This window comes from Bombus fervidus, chromosome 4 (genome assembly GCF_041682495.2).
Source record: "Bombus fervidus isolate BK054 chromosome 4, iyBomFerv1, whole genome shotgun sequence".
Lineage (NCBI taxonomy): Eukaryota > Metazoa > Arthropoda > Insecta > Hymenoptera > Apidae > Bombus > Bombus fervidus.
In genome coordinates this window covers 16,097,868-16,109,581 of record NC_091520.1, presented here as the reverse complement: position 1 = coordinate 16,109,581, position 11,714 = coordinate 16,097,868, and the positions used below count along the sequence as shown (strand labels likewise).

Here is an 11,714-nt window from a genome sequence, read left to right as displayed (position 1 = left end):
GGCAAACGGTTAGCAGCAGGCAGAGTTCGCAATTTATAAACTTGCCTACAGCTGAATTATATTAATCGCTAAACCGGTCTATTTTTGCAATTTGAAGGGGTATATTCTAATATTAAAAGACCAGAAAGATTTTACGCTAGCTAATTTGCAAGTAATTTGGCAACACGCCTTGAAGCTATCAAGATAAATTTCGTAAAGGCAATTCAGAAAAGATATACATTCCCATTATTCCAACGAACAACCACAGCGTCTTGTATAATTCTATTTCGCAACACTAGCTGTCCTTTTAACGTTCCCATAACGAAAGGGTTGAAATTGCTCCACTAAAGCATGTCCAACAATTTCCCACCTCATTTTCCCCTCGAACGATCATTGCCATTCACCACCAATCGGATCCACTTCTTTACATCGAAAAAGCTCAATTAAATCTCTCTCTCTCTACAGTGAAAATTCCAAATGGATTCAATAATCCGTACGGCGGAATCTATGTTGCTATCCCGTGAACTCGGTTCGCCAACTCGGCCGAAGAAGAAATTCACACCGTCTCGTCCTTGGATCGTGAACGGCACATCGTTAATTGGAAATCGAAGTTTACGAGCGAAGATAAAACGCGATACGAACGAAGACAGCCTCGTTTCTGGCATCGCGTCGTCTCGTCACAATGGCGTAAGAACTAGAGAAAAAGATGCACGCCGAGAATATTCATAGGAAAAGCAGGATGGAGAAAAAGGACGACGATATACACCAGGATGAGCGGTAAGTTCTTGCCTAGTTTACGTCATCCTGCTTTATTGCTTGCTTACTTTAGTTCAAAGACATTATACGGATATCACATTCTGGTGGTTGGAAGCTTCTGCGTGGAAATTTGTAACTCAGCAACTACAAGTTCTCGTAATTATGGCAAGGGCGGAGATTTTAAGAGCTTGCTCTTCAGGCTTCTGTCAATCATTATTATTAATTGAAACAGCTACGAGGAATTCTTTCTTACTGATGAATTCACCAAACTGTATGGTGCACACCATATAGCGAGACGGGATTATCGAGTCACCTATGCTTCAACAGCTTCGCGCAAAACGATCAAGTTTGTTGCATGTCACGAGACGCTGTTAGCTTTCAATGTAATGATAGAAGAGTAAGAAAATACCGTGTACTTTAGTATCGACTTAACTGCGAACAAAATGTTGATTCGTTTCGAAGAGTTACCGATCAATTAAGATTAATCGGCAGAAGAGTTCTCAATTGTTCGGTGGCTTGAACCGCTAAATTTGAAAATTATGATTGTGCAAATCGTAGCGATAGATCGGCAACGTAATAACAAACGTAGTGGCTTGTGCGTTGGATCGTTTCGCTGCTCGTACAGATATTTTGCATCTAGAAATCGGTATAAATATTCCAATGAAGAGTTTTCTTTAGGTTCGAAAAGCTACAGCACAGCATCGACAAAATCGTCGCGTACTATGTTGCTGTATGCATCGTCAGGTGATGAAATATGCTTTACGAATATAGAACTAATCAACGAGAAGATTGATACAGTGAAAGAAATTGGAAAATTGTAACAGTTTCGTATTAAAACTTTATTCAATCTCCAAAACTAGATAACAACCAATGATTGATTACCATTACAATAAATAGCCAAATAAAAATTACTCTACGAATTATTACAAAATAAAGAGGCTTTGAAATATAAATTAGACAAGAGCTTGTATCTCATCGTGGTAGTGAACAGGATTTACGGCTGTGAACACGAAAGGACAATGAGCAACGCGACTTTGAACACCAAGGGAACCGCGCCGATTAAACGGTCGTTAATTGCTTGGCCGCTTAACGATTCGGCAGGGAAATGTAGTCGTGGGAAACGATCGTTGAAAGGTCAAAGGCAGTTTCCAGCTGAAAAGTCTGCTTGATAGCCGAGCCTGTTCTTCCTGTCTTTTCTTTCGGAGTTATCTTCTCTGAGCCACTGGTAACGAGGATCAAGATAAGAACCGGCGGAAGAATTGCCGTACTGTTCGTCCAAAATCAATTGCTTACTCGAGACTATTAACTGTAAGTTGGGACGAATTCGTAATTCGTTTTACTTTGTGAATTATTTTGGTTTCGTTTCCTCTCTTCGATTTTTTGCTCCTTCGCCTGCCATATCTTGACGACGGTTTTCATCGTCGATTGCACAGTATATCGAGAATTTTTCTGTATTTATAAGAAATTCAAGGGTGCGCGAACGTATCGACCACGAAGAGATAAAACTTCAGAAAGGATCGTTCCCAACGTTATTTACAACTCGATACGAATAAACAGTCTTCGGCCAATTGATTTTGTACGGAGTGCGGTTCTTACGTTTAAACGAGAAACGTATTAACAGAGTGGACAGATACGATCCACGAATCAATAAACTTTTGAGCGAGAAAAAAGTATTCGTCCATTAGCTGCAAGGTCAAAGAAGTAACCGCGAAAGAAAAGAAATGGAAAATGAAATTTACTATAAAAGGGGAAGAAAGTTTTTCTGATGATGCGGAATGTCAGAGGCAGCTTCGGTTTCGAACATCTATCGAACGAATGAAACGAGTGCGGCGTATTTTGCATAGTTGAGAATTCGCGATAGAAACGCTTTGAAGCTTTACAGAGCTGAAAGGTGAATTTCCGTGGGATCCGAACGAGGCTCGTGTGAACCGATCAGGCTTTTTAAGAGTGTTTCGAAGGTTAAATTCTTCGCAAAATCGTGCGTCGAACGTTTCGCTTTCACTCTCTTACGAATAACAGACGGCGGGACACGCGATCGCCAGGTTAAACCAGCGACGAGCGTGGTCTCGCGCGTTGAGTATGTATCTAAATCACAGCTCGTGCTACTAATTACTTCTAAACTCTTATATATCTCTCTCTCGATACTCTGATACTTACCGATTTCTACGTTACATCCGCTATAGTCTACTATATGTCTCTGTGTGTATACATATATATATATATAAAAAAAAAAAGAAAAACAAAAGGTGACGGAAAAAAAGAGGTGAGAAAGAAAGTAGAAGAAGGAGGAGAATAAAAAGAAGAAGAAAAAGAATCTTCTCTGTAAAATATCTTCAACGTTAATATCTCGTAGCGGTATTTTAAATATCGATCATCATCGTGTACGATCATCGTCGACGTGGTCGTTTTCTTTTTTTCTTTTTTTTTTTTTTCTTTTCTCGCTCTCTCGTTTGAAACAGCAAACAAGTCGTTTTAGGAACAACAATTTTCACAAAGTCGTTTCGCGTTGAACCACCGTCGATCGACGATTCGACTATAGCTCGTTTGAAATCAATTGATCGCTCAAGATCGTTTAGTAGACTTCCCCCACCCATCGCGTTACTTAAATCCTTCGACGTTCTCTCTTTCTCGCGTTTTCACACGTTTATTCGTCTCTCTTTTTCTCTTATACTTTTACATTTCCCGTCATTTTCTTCCACTGTTTCTTTTAAGACACGTTAAACGACCTGGATCAATCGATATCGAACGAGGAATAATTAATTATGAGAATAAAAAAATAAATGGCGATCTATGCTCGCCTGCTTAACCTAATCATCGTGAACTTATCGACCGGAATAACACGTTTCGTAACGAGCATCACCAATGCGAGTTTCCGGGCGCGTGCACTATTCACAGATCGTATTCGTTAGAAAAATCGAATGATACATCCAGAAATTTATATCGGCGCATGGAACAGCTATGGAAGTCGCCAGAAGCTTCGTTCTCCAGCGGATAAATTCACGACACGCGATTCGATCGCGATTCTAAGGACGGCATTCGATTAAGAAAACGTTGTTACGCGTGAGACAAGGGTACGGTGCCTGCAAGAGATATAGCGAGGTCGTAAAATGAAACGTTAGATTCGGTTAGACGGTGGTACCGACACGTGTTTCTCAAATGCAATTTCTATCATCGTTGTTAAATTTAACGACGTGTTATAAAACCTGAGTTTGCAGAATATAAATTCATCGATTACAAGAACCTCCTTTGTTTTAAATTATCCTAGTCTTCTTTGATCATCGTTAGTAGATGCAACGATGTGATAAAATCCTAGCTCGCGGAATATAAATTCGGAATAAGTTAATGCTTAACAAACATAACGTGAAAATAAACAAATGCTTACATGTGTTAATTAGAAAAATCCGTATAACACAAGTTAAGTTTAGTTTCGATACACAATCTCGGCTATGGGTTTTCATTTCAACTTATATAGATCACTATAGATGTAATCTTCTATTTCAGAAAACAGATCTTTGAAAATATGCAGCAAAGGAAAAGCTGCTATTGACAACGACTTGACGTCGCTAGACCCTAACTGAAGCTCTAGATCCTCTCTCAAAGTGTCCTCGAACAGTTTCTCAAAACGTCTCAAATTACTCGATTCTCGAAGTCCATAAACTTCTATTTCTTTGCAAATTTACGATATCGCTATATCTTTTGCAACGACCACACGCGATATCGGAAACGCCTAGAAAGGAAAGCGTTCGAGGGAGCGTTCCGCGGCGTAGCTGGCTGAAGCTCATGCGTTTTACGAGGATCAGCTACCAGCGGCTACCAGTTCGCTCTATCTGGCGTAACTCATCATGAGCACCGCCGTGTGCAGCTCGAATAAATATCCCGGATCGTTTTCCCAATCGGCAGGAAATTCTCTCTAAGACGAGATCGCGAGACGCCTGTCAAAAAATTAGTCCATGGACGTTGGCCAATCTCGCGATCCTTGGTCATGGTTCGCTCTGTGCCGGGGGTTCCGCGACCTGTCTGGTCGTAAATCATTCCCGCGCGATCTCTCCGAGTGAACGAAGATCGTAATCGGAGAGTATGAAGAAACAGAGAGACAGAGAAACGAGGGTAGGGAAGAGCAAGAATTAAAGAGACAGAAAGAGAGATACGTAGAAGTGAATAGTAATAGAGGAAGACTCGCACGGTGTATCCTTCGTTGACCATCACCGTCGTGCAAAATCCGCACCGTGCCACCGGGAATAGAGAATGGAGTAGCAACGATCGAACGCGTCCAACTGGACACTGGGAACCGGGTGTGGGCCGTCTGGTCCTCCCAATGCAACTAACTGGGTGGATTACAAGCGGTCCCCGCTGGATCGACAGACACTTGGTGCGGTTGACTCCTATTTGTCACGCTGCTCGTCGTCGAGCTACTCGTTTCGCCGGATGGACTGGGATTCCCACTGTTTCCGCTGTTGCTGGTGCTACTACCGGTCGCTTGCTGCTGGACACTGGGCTTCTGCGTCACGTGGGTCTGATAGTGCTTTGCCAAGTGCGCCTTCTGTCGGAAACTCTTGCCACATAAGGAACAGGCGAAAGGCTTCTCGCCGGTATGAGTTCTGATGTGAACGTTGACGCTGTATTTGTCCTTGAAGCCTTTGCTACAGATACTGCAATAGTGCAGCGAACGTTCCTTGCGTTGGACGCTGCCTGGAGAACCGCCGGAAGCGCCTTGCTGCGTTCCACTGGTGCTTCCACCGGTCTCTGAGCCACTGCTGCCGTTGCTGGCTGCGTTCGAGTTGCTGCTGTTTCTGTTGGTACGTCGACAGTACTTTTTCGGAGCTTTAGTTGTAACCACTCTGGACGGAGTTATTTGAAGCTGATTGGTGGACTGTTGTTGCTCCACTTCGGTTCGAGGAGCAGCTTGTTGCTGTAGAACATCCTGCTGAGCTGCTGTTACTACTGTAACCGTGCTAACTTGACCCAGATCTGCGGGAAGAGTTATCGTTCCCAGACTCCCACTGGTTGGATCCAGCGTGTACATAACCGTTGTCGTCGCAGACACGTTGCAAACGGGCTCCAAACTGCAGTACGACTCTACCACTTCGTTGGCTATGCTCTTCAGCTTCTCGTAATCACCGGGACGATAGGTCGTTTGGTCTAACTGGGACAGCAACAGATCTTCATCGGTACAAGTATGCATAGATTCATCCTGCTGTTGTTGCTGCGGCTGCTGTTGTTGAGGCTGTTGTTGCTGTTGCTGCGGTTGTTGGTCGGACACTATCTGCAACCCAGCGTTGCTCGTCACAGGCATGGATATAGTGGATCCTTGAGTAGACGGCGAGGAAGACGAAACTACTTGGGTCGGACCTGTGTACAATTTTCCTTGAAGAGCGCTTCTCAGAAGACTCTCTGCCGAGTCACCTGCACCAACCGCGACAGCAGCCGCAGCCGCGGCCGCAGCTTCCTGCAGATTCTGATCAGAAAGCTTCCAATCGTTGTTATTGTCGCCTCCTGTGCAATTACCTCCACTGGATGATCCTCGACCGCATAATTCCTTACTTTCGACAAATCCGCTGTCGTCTGTAGCATATTGGGAGGATGCAACAGAGAAACGATCTGGATGAAACCTGTCGTTGACTGTCCGCGACACTTCGGTCACGCTACTGGTCTGATCGTGTTCCTGCTCGGTAGACGCAGGTTCCATGCTCAGTATAGCGTCCAGGTCTAGATTGGGTCGCAGAGACCAAGAATCACTGGACGTGGGCGCTGGACTCTTGCAACAATCTAATGCATCCATAGAGTTGGCTTCGTTGTTCAACACTGTCAACGTGTAAATCGCGCCGTCCGTATTTTGTCTGTCGTTGGCTGAGCATCCTCGACCTACTCCTTGATGATGCTCGTTAGAACCTTGATGGACGCTCACGTTATCATTCCCGTGGCTCTGAGCATTAGCGTGGGCCGACCAGCAGTACTTGTTCAGGTCTTCCAAGAGTATATTACAGGTCTGCTCTTTGCTCTCGTCCGTGCCCCAATAATCACAATCCGACTGATCCATCGGTGTTTGCTCGTTGCTCTGTTGAACGTTGCAGGCGCTATGGTGCGTCCTCACGTGGTGATGGTGGTGATGGTGGCTGAGGGAGCCAGTAATCGTTGAGACTGGGGGTAGTGCTGTCAGAGTGTTGTTGTTGGTTTCTTTGATGAACGGCGAGTTGTGCAATTCGCGATTAGTTTCGTGTTCCTCGTGACCTTGCTGGAGGTAGCCGATGCTTCTGCAGGTGGTACGATGCAGGAAGCTTTCTTCGTCGGACACGCCGTCCGTGGAGGCACAGTGCGGTGGCGGAGAGACGACGAAGTCGAAGAAGTCGGTCTTTGGCAGATCTTCCCCACCCCCTCCTGGGGCGAATGCCTCCGTTAGATCCATGGAGTAGATTTGGTACTTCGTCCTCGTGGTGGTTTCTGTTTTTGGATCGAATTCGAGGTGGCCTTGTTAGGCTGGCAGTCGCAAGTTTCAGGTGGTAGAAGGTGGATTTCAGTGATGGTAGCTGGCGTGTCTCCTTGCCCACCGCATCCTTGAGTTCGGGGAATCACCTGGAAAATAGAATTGAAATTTTGCTCAGTCGGTGGAATCCATTTGCCCTGTGTTTTATTTTTTTATACGATAGAGCTTCGTTTATACGAATACCATTTATTCGAACGAAGTTTTAATATCCAATCCAACGAAATTATAAATATTACGAATCTATTTTTCATCTAAAGATAGTACCAACATTTTTGAATGATCACGATATATAAAGTATGAAACTTTAGAGAGAGATACGTTCTTTTTGTATCACAAGCTATTAAAATACAATTTATCAACTGATCTAACCGAATAACCGTATTAATACAAATTAGACGAATAGCAGTGGAATTTTTCATAAAGAAAATTCATCGGGCCGTCGATGTGGTGCACCCAGAGATCGAATCCCATAAAATCGCGGGACAATGGCGCATACCGCGACGCCGTGTCCCAGATTTTCCGCGTTTTCTTAGGCGACGGGCCAGTGAAATAGGATCGGCACCAACGCGGGCATTAGGCCGAAGAGCTAGTGTTCTTTCGCATGTTCTAGGCGTGGGAACGCACCGTGGCCGTGTATAAATTCACCGTAGCGAAGCTAGCCGGCACAACGATCAACCGTACACTCTTGGAGACAGTGGGATAGAAACAGAGAGCACGATCGACGCAGATCGACTCCCTTGAATCTCTGAACGAAGGAGAAACCGTGCCTTAGACAGAGACGGAATAAGGATGGAGAAACTAGAAGATAGACAGGCATACACTGTGAAACAGAGAAGGGAGAACGTAAAGACCGGGGACGTTGCGCATGAATATTGTGTGTATAGCGAGATTCTAATAGCCGGGTCTATCACCGTTTCATTTTCCTCTAATCGCGTGATAGTTTATTCGCCTTCTCTTAAACGAGTACGAGATCGATCGTTATTATCGGGCCACGGATTTTCACGGATTATCGAACAAGCATTGGTTTGGTAATTGAGTGATTTTGTCATTAGGTGGTATTGACAAAATACGCAATCACTTAGTTGCCAACCCAATAGTTGGCGCAACAACTTGAACGGAGAGTCGTTTTATCTATCGGAAATTCTAAATTCGATATTTTCCACGGAAATGATATCGGTGAATATTTTATGTTACGAACCATCGATTACACGCGATATTTCTTTCATTGTTCGTAACCGCAGTCGGAACGAGTATTCATAGAACTAGATATTCATGGCCCAATCGCTAGGATCAGCCTGTATAGGCGCTGCGCCGGTGGTACGAGGCATGAGCGGCATAGGCTTGCGCAACTTCTTTTCCGCGAGCTATCCTACAGCAACGCACCGTACCAAATTAATGCGGCAACAGTGCAGACGCGAGTCGCGCGGCTAAATGCCAGCTACGGCGTATAACAATTGATCGAGGGCCGCTCGCCACCCGGATGTCCGAGGACGGAACGGTCGATCCGCGTTGCGAAACCGAAGCCTGCAATCGCGATACATCATCCGCGTTCACGGAGAAGCGATCGCGCGGCAGCTTTGTACATCCTAGTGGATCTTAGCGATCTTTATCGACTTTACACAGCCCGTTAATAAAGAGCAATTTTTAGGCAAATCGTAGATCAACCGGTATATCGTTACGAAGATTTTCAGTATTCGCGCTTTACCTTCCGAAGGTTTTACAAATTCTTAAACGTCTAGGATTTCTATCACCGTTGCCGTTTACGATGGCACGATAAAAATTCGAATATTTCCTGGAAATAACGAAGCATTCTTCGAGTTTCGTTTCGAACCAAACAAAAACATAATTTACACGAGAGACGGAGATACAAATTTCTACGATCAGAATCGCTTATCTGTACGTCTTCTTATTCAAAACGTATACAACTGTTAGAAGTTTGATCTGCTCTGAAACATGTTTGGAGAAGACAATTTATATATAAAAAAACGCGTAGTAAAAAAGAAAAACGAAGAAACAGAATGGAAGAAAGAAGATAATGGAACAGATGGAATGAAATTGTTCGTTTCATCGATTCGCTTTTATCCTGTCGTCACTGCTGCTATCGCCACGACGAATTTTATCCCGTTACCGCAGATGGCGAAAGTGGATCTTTATCTATGATCACGTACGCGAGTACATGCTTACGCCGCGGCAGAACACTGGGGGTTGGTAACGATCGATCGATTCCGAAGTAGATCGATAGCCGGATATCGCTAAGAGCATTACACTTTCTCCGTCGGTCCAAGGGTCTCCGTTATTTTCGGTACAACGCACGGTCCTACAGAAAATGAACTTGCCGAATCGCTGCTATCATTAATCCTCGCGAGTATCTAACGAACGATCTGCCCTGTCGAAATTGCCAACGCTCTTTTTCGGGACGTGATGTCATTTTTGCTCCACGCGAGTATATCATGTACGAAACACGATGTATCACTTTGATTAATGCTCTACAACGTTCTGCTTTGCGTAACGATAACTTAGGCGAGAGATAAATAATAGCGAGCTAAGTTTTCGGTAAGGAAAACGCGGACTTGTTCCATTTTCGATGTACGTAGGAAGGAAAGAATCGAGGAGTTGAAATACTATTGAGTTGAAATACTATGTGATCACGGATTTTGTCGTTAAATGGTAATGACGAAGAGAATTCTTTATCACTTAGTTGCCAACCCAATAAATTCGATATTACGTTGGCCTATAGAAGCGTCTGAACGTTTGTCTCGTAGAAAAGTTGACGATATAATGTGTTTTGTAAGATATACAGGGTGATTCACGCAACTGTAACAAACATGGCCATGTGCGTTATGAAGTTATTATGTCATATTTCCAACGAAGTATTTTACGATTATTCGTTGCCTGATGTACGTACGAGTCTGCCAATCGATAGAAAATTCTAATCAGACGTACGTTACAAGGTTCTTCAAGGCATTTCTCGACTTCCTATATACGGGACTTTATTATTAGCGATTTTGCGAGATTGCATCGCGGATAAAAAGCGCGTCTAGTGAAATACCAGTGAATAAACACATCCTTGTCCATCACTCAGCTTTATTTTTGTCTATAGAGAATGATTATTCTTGGAAATGTATTTTCATCCCCGAGATATTCGAAATATTCCTCGTCGCGATGTTTACAAAATATCGAGGATCTTGTTAGGTTGTCAGAAAAGTGTCTTTCTCTCGCAAACGTGTTTTTTACAACAGTGCACCCTCGTACAAACGTGAAAGCAAGTCTGTGATGCGTCGCGGTGTTTATCTCGACAGAACAAAATGGATAATAATATAAATAATATAAAACAAGAAACATTGTGCGTCTATTATTTCCTCATAAAACGAAAGAAACTTTTCGGACGATCTAATACGTAAATCTTAATAATTACATCTCTGGTTTCCAATAAAACTTGCTCGATTTATCAGCTATTTTTAACAAATTTAACTTTGTGCCACTGGACCTGACATTTTCATCTTTTTCGAATTGAACGTTTTCTTCGTATTTTACGTCGTATGGAAATTCTTCTACTTAATCGTAAAATGAGAATAGAATCAAAAAGTCGACGAAAGTGTACTTGTCGCGCGAAACATCGGTGCGGTAACAAACGTAATTCGACAATTTGGGTTGTGACACAGATTCGTGTTTCCTTTCGTTGCAAATAACTGGTAGGCTATGGTAATCGAAATCGTATTTACAATTACACATCGAATGTATCACAAGTTCAGCACAATGCGTACTATGCTCGTATTGCCGGTGATCTATCACAGGCAACAGTATATAATCGTCAAGTGTCTCCGCTTCATTAATTCGAGCCAGAGGAATGTCAGCGTAATGATCATCATATTGCACGATCAAACTCTCACTGTCTTTCATGCGCTTATTATCACCGTGCATTTATTACTCAACGTGTTTTGTATTTCATCTAGTACGCGGTGGCATCAATCTTGCTTTACTACAACGTAATTAAAATTCCACCGCTGCACGGATGAAGCAACCACGGTGATTGAAAACGCAGTAATAACCAAAAACGAAAAAGGAAGAATTAAAAAGAAGAAGAAAAAAAAGGAAGAAGAAGAAGAAAAGAAGATACAACGACGTTAACCCGTTACGCTGATTTTATTGTATTCGTGCGTGGAATTGGAAAAAAAAAAAAAAGAATCGCACGCCGTTAGATCAGTGTACCGTATACATCAGACGATGGCATTTAGTAAAGATATTTATGGTGCGATACATTCCTCATGAGATACGGAATAGTTTCGTGGAATGAATCAAGATTACGACAGGAAGTATTTGTAATGGTCGTAAATGTGAACAGATCGGAGCGATTAGATGTACGGTAGCGGACAAAAGAAAGTTTTAAGTTCAACAGCGGCTAATTTACCTGTCTATATGTGCATATCAGTAACTTGTGTATTATAGACAGATTTATCATCGTGTTGTAATACGATAGACAAAAGTAATATCGAATAAG

At 43.1% G+C, this 11,714-nt stretch overlaps 1 protein-coding gene across 3 annotated transcripts in view; it reads right to left on the bottom strand.

Moving 5' to 3' along the window:
* Nucleotides 1-823: 823 nt before the first annotated feature.
* Nucleotides 824-11,714, bottom strand: part of LOC139986507 (uncharacterized) — a 131,566-nt gene continuing 120,675 nt past the window's right edge. For 2 of the 3 annotated variants that reach the window (XM_072001893.1, XM_072001894.1), the window contains one exon: nt 824-7,305. In XM_072001893.1, coding sequence (XP_071857994.1) covers nt 5,057-7,138 — 2,082 coding nt within the window. In that variant the 5' untranslated portion in view covers nt 7,139-7,305 and the 3' untranslated portion in view covers nt 824-5,056. Of the gene's footprint in view, nt 7,306-7,840; nt 8,198-11,714 lie in introns of those variants that run through there. The other variant, XM_072001895.1, reaches the window with a different exon arrangement.